The following is a 20,894-nucleotide window of genomic DNA, read 5'->3' on the forward strand; positions in this document are numbered from 1 at the left end:
TTATGCAGCGTGATCTCATGCTTGCTCGTTGGTATTCTTATATAGGATGTTTGAATAGACCTTAAAACTTACAATAATGACATACTGACAAAATCTACAGCAACAAAAGCAAAAAAAAAAAAAAAATATATATATATTTAGACTGGTCAGAACTGATATTGCTGGACCACCACCACCAAATTCAGTTCACAAATCGCATAGTAGGACTTTTTGCCATATTGATTTTGATCCTTTAACTGTGCGCTAATAAAAAGTTAAATATTTAAAATAAATGTATTTAATACCAAGTATATTTCTATTAAATATATGAAAGTATTTACTGACATATTGCTCTGGATTTACTTATAATTAAACTTTATTTGGAGCAGGCTACTACTTTTGCACAATGCACATTTTTTTAATATTAAGCCTAAAATGTGTTTTAATGTCACTGTTAATGAGGATTGTATGACTGGTCTTCTATATTTACACTCTGTGTAAACTATGTTATCTCGGACCAATAACCCCTATTGTTTTTGTATTTATTTATGGTTTATTGTTTACAGTGTGTATTGTTTACAGTGCAGCATCGCTCACTACAACTTGGCTTGTTGTGACTTGTTGAAATACATGTTATGTATGTTATTTAAAAATACATATAATACTAAGTAGGTCATTCGGTGTGACAGTTTGTATACCATTTAAAATATAATACAATTTATGTTTGATACATATACACTTTGCTTGCATTTAATATGCTTTCTGTATTTATAAAATTATGCATGAACACCAAAATGTGAAGACTCGTCTTTATAATAAAATCAAATAAAAATGTATAATTATTATTGTATGCTAACATTTGTATAAACAAGCATTTAGACAATCTCAGATTTACAGAAAAAAGTCATAATATAATTATTTTGAATATATTGTTACAAAATATATTTGTTGTAATATTAAATATATTATTTTTTATGTAAGAAGTGTGTGTATGTGTGTGTGTGGCACTAAAATAGGGGTGGCATAATTGTAATAGAAGATATCAAATAAAAACATAATTTATATTAAGTGAACTAAGACAACACATCTTTGAACATTTAAATCATTTAATGTTTTAAAGCAAATACAGTTTACTTCACTGGGTCAACACATGTGAACAATATATATATTTTTCATATCATTACCGACCTCAGCAGACATACATTCACATGGCTGCATGAAGACAAGATCTTTCTTTATGTTTTTTTTTTTGTTGTTTGTTTGTTTTGTTGCAGTTATGTACAAAATCACTGTAATGCATCAATCCCACATCTCTATACATAATCCATTAACATATCAAAACCTATCTACCCAAGTCCATGTCGAAGTAGATTTATGGCAATGAGCTATACATCTCCAGTCAAATGAGCTGTCTAATTTGTTTTCTAGTTCAGCTTTTTATTTAACGTCCAGACTTGAACTCCTCTGTTTCTGTCCCCCTAACATATAGTAAACTCAACTCTAGTTTCCAAAGTACATACATTATTTACAGTGGAATGTCAGGCTTTGAAGTGGGCAGTTAGAAAGACATGAGACAGGAATGAATCATTGATAACTATCTAAAACCGAGGATATATAAAAGAAATAATACAAAAAAAAAAAAAAAAAATTGTCTGTAGAGCAATATAAAAAAATAAAAATAAAATAATTATAATAATAAAAAAAAAAGATAAAATATTATTTACTTAGCATGCTCATGCGCTTATGCAGGCTATTTAATGTTGCTAGAAGCGTCAACATCAACTGACCCAGCAGACAGACTACTGTATGAAAAAAGAAGAAACTGGTATGGGTCATGCAAATTAATTATAGTCACTTGAATTCTCTTATTTGACATTTAAAGCCATAATAGCCATTTGGTAAATGGGTAACTTGTGCTTAGCTTGAGAAAACGTAAAAAAAAATAAAATAAAATAAAAAAACAAGAACCCTTTAATTAACAAAACCCTGGGAGCACCAGGGTCAATGAAAAGAATGAAAGAGAAAGAGAAATGAAATCAATACACAATTACATATAACATTAACAACTAATTAAACTTCTGGAACAAAACTTGTGCTTTAGCTAAAGTGGTGTCAGTCTCTTTAATCATAGCCATGATTGTGTAGCAGATTTCCAGTTGCGAGTTGGTTAACAAAGTGCTGACAGACCAGCTTTTGTATTTTGTCATCATATGAAGCAGAGAGAGAATATTTGTATTCATGAGGGTTTAAAAAACTTGATAAAAATACAGCTTTATTAATACTTGAAGTCCAGGTGATACGCTTTCCATCAAACTGACCAACTTGTGTAGATTAATTTGTTTATCATGCAAATATTGTAAAAAAAAATAATATGTACAGTGATGGCATACAATAACTCAGAAATAATATGTACATGATTCAGATCTAAAAAAAAAACAACAAAAAAAAAAAACCTTACATCTCACACGTCATAGGCACTGCGATTTGTATAACTTTGCACACTGACTTTACTAAGCTAAAATACAAGGTTTGCTAAGCAACAAATGAACATTTATTCATTATGTGGTCCGTTTTAGGTCAAATCAAGATGTGCATAAGGTCTGCCATCAAGGTTTTTATTCATTTGTAGCTAAGGTGTAGACATACTACGATTTTCCTCATGGGACGGACCACAAGGAATCTGCGGCTGCAAGTTCCAGTTTGTTTATTATGTGGGTTCTTTTAATAATGGCTTAATTTACTAGCATTAATGCATGTTATAATTTTTTAAGTCTCTTCTGCAGATTTTCTAATGCAAAAAAAAAAAAAAAAAAATTCCCCCAGATTCCATGAGGGCCTGCTCATGGATGAGCAACCTACAGTAAGTGGCTTTCATCTGGAGTTCCGCCTAGATTGTCTGTGTGATTACAGCGGTTCAGCATCCTAATCTCTCGACTTGTAAAGAGCCTTGTTTAAGGCAGGCACGGGAATTAAATATTTCATGGACAAGCCATGATAAATTCTACTAAAGCATTTTTTGAGTCTAGAAATAGATATGGATACAGTTAGGGAGGTTATTTGTCTCTGGAAGTAAAATAATTTAGTGGAAAACTGCCCACCCATTTGCAAACACCAAATCCTGATGTAAAAAGGGTGATAAAAGCTGAACCAAACAAAGAGCAATTTAAAAAGACACACATGCATTGAAAAAGGCCTTGAAATATTGTACATTTTGTAGTTGAACAGCTATGTCAGGACTTTGATGAATGTCTGTTTTATTTATTTAAATATATACTAACTTATACTTGTAGCCAACAGATCTGCTCCTTATAGAGGATCAGGAAGGATTTGAAAAGGAATCCAGGCTTTGTCGCAGATCCTGTGGTTTCAGAGGCCGAGCAGTACATAACAAGCCTGTATGTGATGCCTAGTTGCTGCCATATTTACCTCTGATTTAGCTTTGGCTCAAAACTTTTCCGTAATTTAATTTCTGTGCTTTTAACTACTTTTGGAAAAACTACTTCCATCAAAAGGCTTTATATGGTGGTTGACACAAGCGCTACACGCCCGTGTCGTAATCTCCTGTGGAACTAAACATTACCATTGAACCTGCTCATATTTACAAGATCTTGAAAACATTTTGACCACTCCACATCACCAATTCTAAATAACAAACACCCTGTCTTTATAACAACACCACATTATACAGGATTATCCTTTTGCGTCTTAAGAGTTTCAGAGGAAATGGATTTTAGAAAGCATCGCTATGATAACATGATGGCACATCCGTGGTGGATCTGTGGATGGAGAATGACTAAGACTGGCATGGAGAATGAGGGACGGTTAGGTGGGCACAGTATATTTGTCTAGGCCCCGTTCTGCATGCTTGACTGCAGTGTGCATATGACTAACACTGCAGATATGTTCTTCAGCTCTCAGCAGAGCAGGGTCTTAAAATAAATACTGTTTTTGGAGAGCAGTCAGAACCCACATGCTTTTTTTTTGTTTCATTGGATTTTACACTTCCAGGCCATGCCACATTCTCGGACCCCTGGATCTCCATTCAGGGAGCTGGGAGCGGCGTTTGTAACAAGAACCACAGGATTATGATGTTTCCATTAAACACAATAGTGCTAATGCAACCTTCGACCTCGTAATGACACGGTGGGTGGGAATAATTATTCTACTGTTTAGTTCCACATTTTCTGGTAATCAACACTCCATTTAAAAAGACTATATAAAAACAAACAAAACATATGATTCACGTAAAAGTGAAAAATGGTGATATGCTAATGAGATAAAAACAATTCAAACAAACAATAAAAAAAAATAATCATACATCCAGTGTAAGACTTTCACAACAAGATCAGCAATATACCCCTTTTCAAAACAGTTACAGTCTCTTTTTATACATTTAATACATTTATAATAACAACAAAATGAGACAAAAAGGATAATACACTGTAATATTTTCAAGCAACCTGCCTGTCCAGCCTTACTGGATGTTGGTTGGCATCAGTCTGTGAGAAAACCTCTTGCTGTTGTAGCAGGTTCATCTAAAAGCGCGTGGATGTGTAATGATGTTGATGTGTTGATGCTGCAAGCTATTTTTCTACAGCTGTTTATTTCGATGGAATCTGATGAGGGCGGAGGTTACTGGGGCAGGGGTGGGATGTGCAAATAGGGATAAACACATTGAGGGAGGGTTCTAGTGATGGAGGTGGATGGGTGTGGTCGGATGCAAGAGAGGACAAAAGGTTGTTGATCTTTTTTTTTTTCTTTTTTTTTGACGTTGCATGCCACTCTACACATACCACTCTTTCTTTGAAATAACAGAGCCGTCGGTCTGGGAGACCATGTCATCGGCTATCTCGGGCTCAGGGTCGTACTGGAAGGCGAGAGTCCGTTCGTCGTAATCACGACTTTCTCCTTCGTCTACGGTGAAATAGGGTCTCTTCAGATCCTCTGAGTTGCCATCGAAATCCCGATCGCCGCCCTCGAAACCGCCGGGCCCGCTGATTTGTGCCGGTTTCTTTTCATCGTCCGAGTCGTCAGGGTACTGCAGGTTCTTGGTCATCGGTGGATGAGCGGGCATGCCGCTGGCCTTGCTGTATCCATTCCCAAACACGTGCTTTTTGGTGCTGTAGTCGCCCTTAAAGGTGCGCTGACGCCGCCGCAGGAAGAAAACAAGCAGTGCGATGGCAGCCACCAGCAATGCCACCCCACCAACTGCACCGCCAATGACAGCACCGGAACTATGCTCCTCCACTGGGATCTCACGGCCATCAAAAGGCAGGGAGTTAGGGAATTCTGGGTAGGAAAACACAGATGGAAGGGGAGAGTGTGTCAGTGCTCTGGTGGGAAGGAGGTGCATTGTGCAGGTGATCATTTTTGATGAGGAAAGGAACATAGGGGAGGAGAAAGAAAAGGGAATATAGGAAGAAGCCCCCGCCCCATACCCACAACCACCCACTCCCACAAAACCAATCCATTATGACAGCTTAACACAGAAAAGCAAGAGCTGAATGTTTAGTATCATCATGCATTTTATGTAAGGTACACAAGAACAAGCAATCTAACCATTTTATAAGCAAAGAAATTTAGGGTGCCTGTAAACTAGAGCGAGGGCATGATGTTTTCATTTAGTGTACACTGGGACCAGTTTCTAATACCCACCTAACATATAGTTTTCTGCATATTGGTTGTACCATGTTGCTTTAGCTTTGGGTACAAAATTATATAAGGCACAATTTGAATCGTGAAAGGTATTAATTAAAAGATTGAGTTGGATTGACCAAATGAACCTAATAGTACAACCCATTCTCACTCCTAAGGCACCAAGAACTGAAGGACCTTGTGCTTCACTGTAAAGATAGAACAAGGCCAAAGGTCTCCTTCAAATCTGCTCCCAAAGATCCACCATCCTGCAGCTCCAAGCCCAAACACACCCAAACCAGCTAATCAAAGTGGTTAGTTGATAATTACAGGAAGGTGTGTTGGAGCAGGAATGAATCTGAAATTTGTAGGATGGCAGCTCTCCAGGAGCAGGGTTGGAAATCCCTACCCATAGGTGTCAATATATCGATGAACTTGGAACTCCACTGCTTTCAATTGCTTGCCTTATTCAACAGATTAAGACAGATTCAACATATATCATGAAGACCTAATTATAATTAAATTATTATAAATTGAGTATTGACATAAAAGGTTTTTCAATGGAATTCCTAGTTCAATAGAGCAACTGAGGTATACCTTCAGCATACTAATAGTGATGCTAAAGGCACTTAACCATGCTTTAGTTTTTGCATCCTTGGGAATGAGAATGGGTTGAATATTAACAGGTGTCGCGGTAAAACTTTCGGATGCTTTACTTTCTGAATAGTTTGTGTTTTTGTCTGATATGTCCTTGTGATGCATAACCCTTATTGAAATCAATTGATTCAAAGCATTGTCTGACGTAGCATAAACTCTTCAGCCTAGACGCCCTTGATCATTTAAAGTAATTCACTGCAGCACTTTAATCTGACTGGAGGTAAAGCTTGTGTTAAAAGTAACAATCAGCACCAATACACTTATAAAAATAGACCAGACAACTCTTTAAATCTGAGCAATTTCAATATTCACAATTCAACTTAAGTAAAGGTGTCTTGTATGTGAAGCTCTTGACCTTGTTGACTTATATGGAATATATATATATATTGCAACCTGCAACCTGCAACCTTTTATTCTCTTAAACCATTCATGAAATACATTTATTTGTTCTTACTCAATGAATTAAATAACAGATAACAGACCCTAATGCTGCAGGTGAAAGGCAAAACAGGCACTACCGCTTTCAAAACTTCATAAATTCTTTCTAATGAGTTATGTGGATTTTACAGACATGCTGGAACAAGAATCCCCTGCAAGGCTACTGTACATGGTTACAGCTGCTGGCATACTGCTTATGTTTTTGTTTTCAAAGCACACAAAAGACATACATCCAACAGAAAGCATCTGACACAGCTTGTAATAAGCCCATGCAAAAAGTCAGTAAACCATTTCTTAGTACCCACAGCACTGAGATTTGCAAACAGTAATTAGATTTGAAGAAGTAATTCACACACACATACACAAAAGCAAGACATGCAACTTTTTTCAGCATTGGATCATTCACAATAACTGGATTAACAGCTTACATGCAGTTTCTCAAGGCTTTTCTTTGTGCGGCACTCCTTGTAAACATAAGCAACAAGCACTACAACAGGTCAGTGCAAAAATCTACCAGCACTCAAATATAAAACATAACCAAAGGGTTCTCTAAAATCAGTTACAATGAGACAAAGCAACAAGATGGTCAGATATGCCTTCAAAACACCTGGTAAAAGAGTCGCACGATAAGGTGCGTCATCACTACGACACGGCATTAGTTCTGGCTTTTGTTCACACATCGCTCATTCTGGGACTGAACCCGGCAATGTTACTAGGTCCCCAACCCGGGATCAATACTGGAATCAATCCCGGGACGTGTTTGCATTGCGTTTGCAATGTTCTGGCAATTTTCTGGGTCCAATGCGCAGAGTGAAAGGGGCTTAAGAAACAAAAGACATCCAACAGTCTTCTATGAGCTTCTTCAAACTGCCTACAAATTTGCCTTTCACACATTGTGTTTACACCACAGTTGTGCGTAGTTAGCAGCACAACACAACTTCTGACAACAAGACAGTAGACGATAGACATCCTGCGTCATATTTCCAGTCTGAAGTCAATGCCATTTACATGTGCTAATAGAATATGCCGGTTAAAAAGGTCAGCTACTGCTTTGTGGAGGTTTCTGACTGCCTTATGCGACAGTGACTTATTGAATATAGGAAGTAATAAGCCGGTCAGACTGAGCTGCATTTGACATATTCCAGCTCTTTAATGAGCTTCCATTCTAGACCTGGCAGAGCACCATCTGGTACCCACCACACATGCGGTGATGGTCAGATATGTCTCATTGACATCCTCAGACAGCTTGTGAAGGATTACGGTCATAAAAGGCAAAAACCTCTAGGGCTTTAATCCATCTTGTCCTTTAATCTAGGAATATAAAGTTAAATGCTAATAGGGAAGGGGAAAAGCATAGCATACTTTCAGAGGATACACAACGTGCACAAATAAAAACTTTTCTAGCAAGCTCACATTAACATATTGCTACATTTTGTACAATTCATAACACAATACTAGAACCAGTATACTCTGTAAAAAAAAAATTAAATAAATGCTTAATAATAATAATAATAATAATTATTATTATTATTATTATTATTATATTAATTCGTAAAAAAATAAAAATTAAATAAATAAATAAATAAAAACTTTTGAAATACATTTTATAGGAAACTGCTATTTTAGTTGTTCTACTTAGATAATTGTATTTTTAATTTCATGTGTTACTTGCCATGATTGTGTACTAGCAGTTTCTGTGATTGTGTACTAGCAGCTTCTGTAAAAATTGTTTCTAGACCAATTTTTCTGCTGCAAATGATTCTAAAGTGAGTTTAAGCATAAATATTCAGCTTCTATGGTCAGTTTTCTTTTTCAAATGTGAACTACTGTCATGATAGGAGAAGAGAGCCCTGGTAAGAAATTCAAATATCAGTAAACTCTTGAAATGTTTATAGCTAACGGTATATCAACACATTAGCTCACGGATTAGACATGGCTATTTTAAACTCTATTGCCCCCTAGAGTGTGGAAGATAGTTACCACCACAGTACTTCTGCACAAACATGAACTAAATAGATGATAGATAGATAGATAGATAGATAGATAGATAGATAGATAGATAGATAGGTAGGTAGGTAGGTAGGTAGGTAGGTAGGTAGGTAGATAGATAGATAGATAGATAGATAGATAGATAGATAGATAGATAGATAGATAGATAGATAGGCGGTTATGAAAGGGCCTTCACATATTTTCTGTTGCATTTCATTTATAAACTTTTGTGCATTGCTTAATTGACCACTTATCTCTGTCAGGACACTCCTGTAAAATATATTTTTAATCTCAGTGTTTCTTTCCTGGTTAAAAAAAGGTCTAATAATATAATGGGCTTTTAAACGATTTAATGTCCTGTTTTAACTCTATTAAACCATTATTTCAAATTCTCAAACACATCTCATTAATTTTAATAGCAAATGTTAAGACTAACAGGATGCCATTTCTCATATTGGGGGGTCAAGAGAACAATTTGACTTCTGAAGTCTTTCTCTCAAATTTAATTACTGTGACAATCCATGGCAAAAGCCATTCAACCACAGGAAACCATTTATGTATACTCTACCTCCCACTCTCTGCTTCTCCTTCTGCTGCTCTTTCTTTTCTAGGTTTAGTCAGAGAGTGTCCACACTGTGGTTTTGCCACTGGTGGTGCGACCACTCTCTCAGCTATCAGCTCTCAAGTATTAATCTGGCCTTTAATGGGATTAGACGAACTGGGGCCTTCATTATACTGAGGGAGAGAAATCCACAGGACTGGAGGAGTTGAAAGGACCAGTCTCCTTCTTCTAATGCATTCCTCTTTTCCTTCAGTGCACCTTTCTGTCAGTATCTCCTCAGCTCTGGCTCCATCACTCTAATTGATAAACTCCGTCGGCGACATGGCACTGAAGTCTGAGCTCCCCCATCGCCCCTCTCGCAACCACGCTACGTGTCTGTCACCTCGCTCTGTTTCCCTGCCATCTGATGAAGAAAAGCAGCCAGAGACTGCTGAATTATTAGTGTTGTGGTAATATGATTTATTAGATGAATTATTAGTCTTGTGTGATTAACAACAGGCCCACACAAAATGTATGTGGAAGACGTAGTTCCTGAGGTAATAAATGATAGCTGTTTTTGTTTTCTTATTTATATTTTTTTTAGCTAGAGCTTGCTAGTTAAATGCTAACGGTATTAGCACTGAGCTTCATAGTTCAGTTCAAATAAATTAGTTGTCAAGGATAGGCAGTATGTGTGTTTTAAAATAAATATATGTGACCCTGGACCACAAACCCAGGCTTAGGTGTCAATTTTTCGAAGTTGAAATTTAAACATCACCTGCCAGAAGATAGATAAAACCTCACTCGCAGTGTGTCTCCAACTGCCCTGATACCATTAAAGCTGACAAAAGAAACCACCTATTAACAAGCCTCTGGGAATATGCAGATACTGCTGTAACCTTGAGTTGCGGTGGACAAACAGGGCCCTGTTGAGATTAACTGGTCGAAGAACCATGAAAAACCTAAATTCAATCATACGCATGGATTTATAATGTGTGACGTGCGGCGTTGCAGACTTCCAAATGATTTTCTGTTTGGCTAATCATTAGCTGGCTTTGAATTGCATCTCTAGCTAGCGTTTACATTTATTTACATTCATTTTCCCTTACCAGCATGTCTTAGTGAATGTGTATAATTGGTTGTGACAATTACTAGCGGAAAAACACGGTCCAACATATGTTCGCTGAGAAATGTGGAGATAACATGTAAATTAAAACACATAAACAAACACTAAGCTTCCACGCTAATAAAGACACTGGCTTTAACAGACGCTTGACAGCTACTTCATAAAGAACATGTATTCATAAAACCCAATCTATAAATACACTGAATAAAACAGATAAGTAAAACTAAATTTCAGTCAGGCAGGCGGCTGCCATCACTGTCATAAATCTAAATGAGCTGATGAGCTGCTCTGCTCGTCTTATGTGAGATTGACGACACTTCTGAATTTAGCTTTCACCAGATGGAAGACGTGTGTGAAGCAAACAGCATTGTGCGAATGTGCGGCTGTTTATGTTATAGTATGTGTGTGAGAGAAAGACTCCGGGGGAGTTCAGGGGTATGAAATACTGTTGTTGTCTACTAACTAGGGAGCACTTTCTCGCTCAGACACCTCCATGTTTTTGATCATAATTTAAGAGTGATGTTCAAATTACTATTAATTAATCAACCAACACTACAGTAACTACATTAACAGTCAAACACCTTTCGAAACCACACAGAAACGCCCTCACAATGACTTTCACTTACATTTTGTAGAGAGAATGTAAAAATGTACAAGTCTAGTTATTATTAGTCACAAACAAAACTTTCCCTGAACTCATAATTGAGGTATCCTCAGTGGCCCATCACATTCATTTCCCTCACTGTCCTGTATCTTCACACCATACCAATGCATTATGCTGTCTGGGAGAAAATTGAAGTGTGTGATCTTGCCTCATGTGATGGAACTAACTAATGGCTTGGAGTCTTTTTTTTCTTCTTTTTTGGAACTTTAAAAAGAAATGTGCTGTTGCTAAACCCAATGTAAAAAAAAGAATTGATTTTTTTTTTTTTTTTTGACTAAAATGGTATTTTCTCTCTATGTTTAGTCAGAGTTTGAATATGGAATTTTATTCATGGAATACTAGGACGGTTAATAAACTGCACTAATCAGTTGCTATTAATCTAATAATAATTTAACAGTTTATATTTGAAAGTGTTGGATATTGCAAGACATGATATTATTATTCAAACATACACATGCTTTTTTTTTCTCTCTCTCTCTTTACCCAGATCTCAGGTATGGAATTTTATTGATGGAATATGTTAATACACTGCAATAATGAATTGCTATTAAACTCATACTATTTTTGTGGTTAATTTTGAAATTTAGAAATTGTTCAAATTTGAGGTGATGGTTGGCTAAAGCTTTGCAGCTGTTTGATGTGTTTTAGCGTGTATATACAAGCAGCATCACAGTGCAGGAGTCTATTCATATTCCTAACCTCCATCAGCAATATTCATTTCTACACAACAGAATAAATGTCCAACTGAGGCAGGGAGACTAGATGAAAGCAAATATAAAGACAGGGAAATCGTGCAGCAAGAGATGTGAGCAGAATATAGTGAATGAGCCAAAAAAAAAAAAAAAAAGAGGGAGAATAGGAAAAATAGAATGACATAAAAAAGAGAGTTAGGGAGGGCCGGTGATGGAGGAGGATGTGTTTACTCAGTAAATCAAGTGAGAGACAGTGAGAGAGCGAGTGTGAGAGAAAGAGAGGGGGAGACAGAAATTGCTTGTTACTCTCCTGACTGGATTTGCCCACGGTTGTGAAGTCATGGAAATGTAATGCTGCCACAAAGGATAAATCCTCATCAGCGGGCTAAACTCAACAAGCAAACTTTCTCTCCAGAACACCACACAAAAGGCTCCTTCTTTTGCACTTTTCCTCCATCCTCTTACAAGCATGCTACCATTCCTTTCCTTTCTTCCTTACAAGGCTTTGCACTTTAGCCAAATATGACCTAAAGGAATATCCCGGGTTCAATAAAAGTTAAGCTCTGTTGAAAAGTTTTGTGATATGCTGCCAATTACCTCAGAAAACGATTTTGACTTGTCCCTCAGTTTGTCACAATGACAGTCATGCACTTATTTATTTATTTATTTATTTTTTCCAGTTAACGTTTATTGTAATGATTTTATTTATTTATTAATAAAAAAAATTGCTTTGTCATATTGCTTTGAAATCACGTGAGTTAGTAAATGCTTACAGATTTTCATTTAATTAAATTGTTTTGCATGAACTACCCCTTTGAATGTCACTGTAAAAATTTCAACCTTTAAACGTGAGTCTGCGCTGTGTGATAACATGCCGGAAAACTGTTGACATGAAGAGATGATGACATTCATGGCTCTGACCTGAACTCGTGCTGGCATCCGCAGCTCACAAGAGATTTTCTCCAGAGAACGGGGTTGGATTTTTAGACATCCTACCGAAGCGCTGGTCTAATCTCATTTGGTCGCGACATCCTCGTATCAAACAATTTCTCTTCCTGACAGATAATCAGAATGACTGAGAATCATAACGGAACATGCGTGGCTCTTGCAGAACACAATGAAGGCATGGCTTGCTATTTCTAAGCTGATATGCATGAGATTTTGACCAAATCAAGACCAAATTAATAATCATTTTAGCAGATAAGCTGTACGGTTTGTCAAATGCAAACATGTCATCTTCATCTGGCTGTCAGAAGCAGCTGATGTCAGGAGAGAAGAGAGGAGGAAGCAAGATTATATGAGGAAAGAAATGAGGCAAGCATCTGTATTACTGTTGCTTATATCTAGGTTTAGAAATACCTCAAATAATCCTAGAACAAATCATTTCTGAAAATGTAATTTGGTGTAACAATCAAGAAACAAATAATATCATACTTTCCTGTATCCTTGAATACACTATTATTCTATGTATTATTATTATTATTATTTTACTGTGAGTGATAGACTTACAGTCTTTACAGTTATACACACTGTATAAAGGCTCGAGATAACATGTAATTTTCAAAACTCTCTCTCAAAACTTCCCAAAACTGATATATGGAGTTTTTTTTTTTTTTTTTGGAATGATGTATTGTCAGCTGAACAGTCAATATGCTGTTAAACAAGAGTTCAGACCATTGAACACACTGTACTTCTATCTCTCACAGCCATGTTTTCATCCCTGTCAAAAATTAAACATGGCTTAATGACCATTTTCGCTCAGAAATTGCTAGTAAATTTCACAATCGTTTTCTAAGAAATGGCAACGCAGTGTGCAAGCCTTCCTCTATGTTGTTTTTGGATCTATTTTTTTTTCCCTGATAATTTTGGTATGCTTTGCCTAATGAGTGACTCACTGCCGAGGCTCTGACCCTGGGTTACTGTCTGACCCACTTACACACCCTCCCAGGACTGATGCTCACAATGATAACAGACAGCGTGATGATAGTAGGAGGGGAAAGAAAGATGACGGGGTGCTGATCACTGCCAGACAAAACTCTGCACTGGCTGTGTGTCCTGCAGTGTGACTACTCCATCACAGACTGCAAATCTCCTTCCACGGAGAGCAGAAAATGGCCTCCGTGGTAGGAGGGGACAGGGGCGTCATAAATCGCAGATATGTGTTGTGGCTGTTTTCAGCCCTTCGGGAACACGCACTGTGCCTGTGATGTAACAGAGGTGGTATAAGGAAGAGGAGGACAAATCGGAAAAGTATTGAAATTAATGCGTGAAACCATACAATTAACTGTAGGATTTAGTTTAAAATAATATTTACTCAGTAATTGCTAGTAAATATATATATATATATATATATATATATATATATATATATATATATAAATATATATATATGTGTGTGTGTGTGTGTGTGTGTGTGTTTCTTTTTTTTTACAGTGTAACACCCATGCTGTTAAAAGGACATTAAGATAGCTGTGTGACCAACTGCTGACCAATCTGAAAGAATTAACGATGTTTCTAAACTAGCTTAACTAACAAGTAGGGATGCACCAAATGTTCGGCGACCGAAATTATTCGGCTGAAAATAGCAAATAAAGCTCTTTCGGTGTTAAGACAGATAAACTGTATTGAACAATGATGTGACATGATCAAAACATGTCAGCGGTCTAGAAGTATTTAAAACTGTCTGAGAAAAAGTACGGAAACATTAAATGCATGTCTTCGATGAGAAGAGTAAGGGCTGGTTGTTGCTGGTTACTACTACTAATAAGCAGTCAGGTCTTCCTGCAAATTTTCACCAAAGTAAAAGCTGAGAAAAGGCAACTCCATCAATATTCATAAATGTATATATTGTTATTTTACTGTTGTTCTGTAAAATAAAACAAAGTAAGAAAATAATACCAATAATAATAACGAAAAAAGGCAAAATACATTGGGGAAAAACGTGAAAAACGGTTCGTTATTCTGCCTTAGTCTCAGTGTTCGGCTTCGGCCAATAATTTTCATTTCGGTGCATCCCTACTAACAAGTCTTCATGCTAAACCAGGATCATTTAGAAGATTTCTGTGAGAATCAGAGCCTCGTGAGCAAAATTTCTTTGCCTGTGGTTTTTAATGGTATTTGAAATTTATTTGATGGAATTTTCTTTATGGAATATTAGATTAGAACTGTTAATAGATTAAAACGATTAAAGTACTATTAATGTCATACGATTTTAAATAATTAATTACTTATTGTATTGAAATGTGCATATATTGTGTTGCACTACACAGATTTTGGAAGGGACTGACTATAACTGTCTCTCTGTCTTACAAAAAAGGTCTCTCTCATATTCCCAGCAAAGAAAGAGACCGAAAATGCAAAAAATACAGAAAGGACAATGTGCATATGCTAATATCTCATTTGGATAATGAGGCAGAAGCTTAGTGGGAGCTGAAAAGTGGAAGTCACTTCCTGTAGAGAGCAGTGCAGGCCTGACTTCACACTCCATCAGACCAAGCACAGTCAAAGCTCGGTCAGGTGCTCTCCCGCCGAGGCTCGTGGGACGCGGCAGCGCTCGCCCGTGGCTGGGCGGCACAGACCCCCCGACACGCGGCTTTGAGCTTGCTCTTCAATCGCCTTGACAGCCACGTTGTCCTTGTGGTGAGAGTTTAATGATACACAAAATCCACATGTACGTCCTGGGGAGGGATGAATTATGCAGCAGGCAGTGTGGGGGAGCTCACAGTGTCATATCAGTCCGACTGAGACCTATTTCGCAATGACAAGCAAGACAAACAAATTTCACATCACTGGAGGGATGTCACACCAAGCAAGACATTAAAACGCCTCATCAGGGTGCTATTCAGAAAGAAGGAGAGGGAGTGAGAGGATGAACGAGAGGGATGGAGACAAGGAAACAAAAAAAAACAAGTGGAAGTGACAAGGAGTGAGGTTAAATTTAGGTAAGACTAAGACAAATAAGCTAATTTGAAATGAAACTGATCCTATTTGATTGCTTCATACACATCCCTGGTCTTATAGTGATCAAATGATATCTCATTTCACTCATTTTGAATATGATTTGGTGCTTTACAGAAGTAAAATGAGTTGCCAACATTTGATTCAATCATGGAAAGCAGTAGATATATAAAATCACAATTATGAAATTTAGTCCCAGTTGTGAGATAAAATTGTGATTAGGAGAAATCGCAACTTTGAAAAAAAATATATATGTAAATTTTGGAAGTCACTGACAATTACATAAAGAAATAAAGTTTAAATTATGATACATGAAGCTGAGATTATAATAAAGTCGCAATTATGAGAAATAATCCCACTTGTAAATTCAAATTCAAATTAGAAGTAGTCAAGGTGGATATATGAAAAATAAGGATGAAATCATAGGAAATGAAGTTGAAATGATAACAAACAGCCAAAATGATGAGAAATAAAATCATAACTGTCAGATACAACATCGCAACAATGAGAAATTGAGTCGCATCTGGAAGATATAAAGCTGGAATTTTAAGATATTACTGAAGGTAAGAATTATGAAAAAGAGAACTGTGATATAAAGTAACAACTGTGAAATGTAAAGTTGGAATTATGAGATTTACAATTTAAATTTAAGTCCTAGTTTTGAGATAAAATTCCAGTTAGGAGAAATAAATTTGAAACGATGAAAAAAAATTACGGCTATTATGAGAAATTGAGTAACATGAGCAATGAGTAAAAATTATGAATTTGCGAACCTGACATTGTGGAATATAAATTCAAAATGATGAGAAATAGTTATGTGTGTGAACTACAATTGTAATATGGAGGGGAAAGAAATAGGAAAAATAATTGTTGAAATTATGAAAAATTAGTGAAAATTAAAAGAAATAAAGTCATAATTTCGAGATAAACACAAATATGAGATACAAAGTTGCATTTGTGAGAAAAAAGGATAAAGACACAATTAAATGCAATTTATTTTTACACTAAGGTAGACATAAACATTTATTAAGAACATAAAAAGCCGACGTGTGCGAAGTCTGTCCCTCCCACCGTCCCCCTCAAGGGCAGGAGTCATAATTCCTCATATGTGTGAGCAGCTCTACACTCGCTGGGATTTGTATAATTGGAGTTTTGTATGGCGAATCAGCCCTCTGCTCCGAACCGCAGCGTGAATGGATTTCAAATGAAGCCTGTGTGATGTGAGCGGAGGCTAGCAATATATTAAAAACCCTGACGTTTCCATGCAAATGAAATGCCTCTCAAATGACTTCTTATCAATTCATATCCCAAGCTATCTCTCGCCTCTTCTTTGTGTCGTGTTTCACTCTGTTGCTCTATGCCGCTCTTTTCCTTTTCTTCCTTCACATTTTGCTCCCTTGTCAAGCCTGGGAGGACAGAACATGTGACAGGAGCGAACAGAGAGCAGGGAGATGCCAGGCCTTGACTCAGCCACTTATATAAACGCCAGTAAACACCCTCCGTCACTCTGTCCCTACATTCACCCTCATGCCTCAAGGGCTCACTTACGTTTCCATTTCATTCAATGGTCTCAAACGAATCCCAATATTGGGTCCACTCAAGCGTTTCTTCCAGCGACAAGTATTCCTTTATTTATTTATACTTTGGTTTGGTGTGGCTATGTTTTATTCATCTCATTTTCACCTTGTGGTGGGCATTTTTCTAACTTCACTCAGCCTTTTTTTTCTCTCCTTCTGGTTCTTCCTCTCATTTTGAACTTCACTGTGAGGGATTGCTTGCTCAGGCGAGCGTGAACAGTTGTCAGCGGTGTGTAGCGCCACTAAGCTAAGCGGTCTTGGCTTCTTAAACGTAGGGGAGCTAAGTCACCTATGCCACATTAACCCGTGTTGTGCAACACGACTACAAACAGGTGACATCATGGGCCTTCCTGACCCGGATGGGAGATCAGAGTGTCACTAAGTCATTTTATAACAGCAAGCGCAAACTGAAATTAAAACTAGTGCCCTATGATTTCTGCGATGCTGAAAACATGGATGGAATCACACAGTCAACTCATAAAAAAAAGTGCAATTCACGGTGCAATGTTAGAATATCAAGAATTTTGTGTCTGTGTATATTAAAGCATAAAATAGCTGCTCTTTACACATATTCAAGCACACGTTATGCTCTGTGTTTTTAGTGTCTGTCGTCTCTAAATACTAAGACATGAACTTTATCTCCAGGGCTGCTCTGAGAGTCACCTCACCAGCAATTCACCATTGAATTTGATAAACCTCATCATAAGTCAGATATACTGTAAGCACAGAAGCAAAAATGTTTTCAAAACAACCCGTCAAAATAAAAGTTCAGTGTAATTCGACAAAATTGTGACAGAAATACATAATCACTGTACAACAGAACATACTTCATGTAATAATATTATAATATAAATTATTATTATTATTATTATTTTTAGCATTAATTACATTGTTAACTTAATTGATTAGATTTTTTATTATTATTATTATTATTATTATTCAAAATTTAATTAAACCATTACAATGAAACCCAGAAACATAAAATCAGAACACTGAATTTGGGAAACAAGTGCTCTAAAAATGTATTGTTTGTTTAACTTTTAACAAATCATTGCTAAATTCTATGCATAATTTCACTTAATTGGACATGCTTTATGATTACAAATAAATAAATAATTAAATAAATAATTTAACTACTAAAAAGAAATGGTTTTCTCAGATCTGACAAGGTCAATTCAAGGTTTATTGAGTAGTTCTGAGGGTGAGATAAGCAAAAGAGACAGAGGGAAAGGCAGAAAGAATGAAAGAAAGAGAGAAAGCAGATGGAAAGAACCACACACTTGCCCTCTTCTCTTTCTCAGGCGCAATAATTAGATAATTACGGGACCATCTTACACCTCTCATTCTTACTCACTGTTCACATACATATGAGACTAGCGGTCTTCAACACTTCCCACACAAAAACCCAACACACGGTTTGAAAAGACTACAGCAGTCAGCACATAAATCTCCTCATTCATTTCTTTAATTACAGATCCCCACGGTACTGCTGATTGAGGAATCTCTTGAAGAGTATCCGTTTCCTCAAAAAATGTTAGACCTCGAGTAATTTCATTAGACAAAGCTGAAGGAAATGCATGTCATAGGAAATATACAAAAAGTAACATAAATGGAAATGAGCCTGACCTTGAAAAAAAAAAAACCTTCCAATTAACAGATTAAATTGTTACGTTCGCGCTCAGTGTTTTTGTTTGTTTGTTTGTTTTTTTATTGACTTTATTATTATTTAGCTGATATTCAGGTAAGTTACTTATGTATGCATGTATGTATTTATTTATTAAGTAAATATATAGATTCAGGGGCAAGTTGTCACTAATGTAATGTACTAATACAATATATCATGGACAAAACAAAGGTTTAATATTTTCGTATGTTACCTTTTTTTTTCATCACTCAAAACAAGCGTTTGATATTTTTGTATTTATACTAACATTTCATTATTTATTTTTGTGTTGCATTTAATTAATTAATTTATTTACTTATTTGACCTGCAAACCCATATCCAAAGCAGATTATGTGAAAAATCTATAGAATTTTGCAGATGTTTTTGTATCAATTTCTAGAGTCTGTTGTAAAATCTCAAAATAATTTCCCTTTCCCCATCTAAAACATCTTATTGACTGGCTGTGATTGACTGTCTTACGTTCCACACACAAATTGCTTGTCACTGAAAAACTTGTTTAAGACATGCTGTAATAGGCTATTTAAATGCCGTTCACAAAAGGTCAACATGTTCAATGAACTGTATCTTTTTTTCCTGAGCAGTAATGCTGGAAATGTTCAATAGCGCACATTCAACAATAAACCTATAAACCTACACCGTTTAAAAAGATCAATATCTACCCCAGTGATAGCTTACAAAATTTTTTTTTTTTAATATCCTGATTGTGACAGTAGGGAAACCACTAGCACAGTTAGGTGGCCTGAAAACGAACTTAGCGTTAAATTGTTTAACACTTCTCATGCATTCAACTTCAGCTATAAAGCATTCACTCCACTTATCTTCAAATCTACAGAGAGAAAGAGAGCGAGAGATAGTCAGCATGAGAGATAAGATGAAAGATTCAGTTCTGAAGAGCTTTGTCAAAGCACTACTGTTAATCTACAGCACATGAGACAAGCGATCAAACAACTTGACAACTTACACTCCTCAGAGCTTTTTAAAAGTGTATCGTCCACTGAAGCAGATTTTTAATCAAGATGCACTGGGGTGGGTCAGGGTACTTGAGATTCAACCCAGTATATCTAGTGGAATCTACTACACCCCATTTGTAGTGTTCCATTCAATTGTGTGCAGCGTAACCGCGTTTGACGAGGTGAATTTCAATGGAGCCAGATGTTTATTACTCCATGTCTGGGCACCGAATGCGGTAGTTCCATGCATGCAGAGCACAGGTCATATGGAATGCATTAGTGGCCACAGGATTCGGGTAAATTTCCACCAGTATGAAAGACGGCTACTGGACAGTCACTTGTTTTTGTGTGTTTTTATTTGGAAGACACCTGATTTTGCATTCTGCCCTGTCTGAATGCTAAGTATAATCCAGTGAGAAGCAGAGCAAAGAAAATCTGCCTGGCCTCAGCAAGGCCTGTCCATAGCTGTTCGCGAGAAGAGAGATTGCGTTTGAAGTTTATGAAGCATCAGCACACGCTTTAACTGAGCCTTACAGTTCTAATGCCAATTCAATCCAGCGCAGAGAGAGAGGGGGAAACAGGAAAACAGACAGAGAGAAAGAGAGGGAATATTAGAAGGCACTCTTCATTTCAACACAGCTTTAGTCATAGTTTTTTTGTCTTTTTGTTGAAAAGAATTCTTACATTTAGTCAATACTTTGTTATACTGTATTTATTAATTTTATTAGATTTCACTCTGACTGACATGGTATGCTTTTTCAGTCAACAAAACAAACATTTTAGTTAAATGATGCAAATGTGTTTCTTTGAAAGTCTCTAAACTATTGCCCTCGACTCAATATTATGTTTTATGTATTATTGAATAATTTAACCGAGTGCCTATTTACACTATGCTCAAATAGCCCGCCTTGTTTGCAGAAGCTATTTACACTAACTCCACCCACCAATGTGTGATTCGGCTAGTCAACAATACGAAAGACAGTCAACAGCCATCAGCTCCAGTAGT

General features: G+C 36.6%; 1 protein-coding gene across 5 annotated transcripts in view; it reads right to left on the reverse strand.

Annotated features, from left to right (window-relative positions):
* nectin1b (nectin cell adhesion molecule 1b) overlaps nt 1-20,894 on the reverse strand; it is a 234,898-nt gene that overhangs the window by 135,632 nt on the left and 78,372 nt on the right. Inside the window, exon 6 of one of the 5 annotated variants that reach the window (XM_059506089.1) lies at nt 2,344-5,268. The exons of the other annotated variants lie outside the window; for them this stretch is intronic. Within the exon in view, the coding sequence (XP_059362072.1) occupies nt 4,763-5,268 (506 nt within the window). The 3' untranslated portion in view covers nt 2,344-4,762. Of the gene's footprint in view, nt 1-2,343; nt 5,269-20,894 lie in introns of those variants that run through there. 5 annotated transcript variants of the gene reach the window in all.

This window comes from Carassius carassius, chromosome 23 (genome assembly GCF_963082965.1).
Source record: "Carassius carassius chromosome 23, fCarCar2.1, whole genome shotgun sequence".
In the NCBI taxonomy this organism is placed as follows: domain Eukaryota; kingdom Metazoa; phylum Chordata; class Actinopteri; order Cypriniformes; family Cyprinidae; genus Carassius; species Carassius carassius.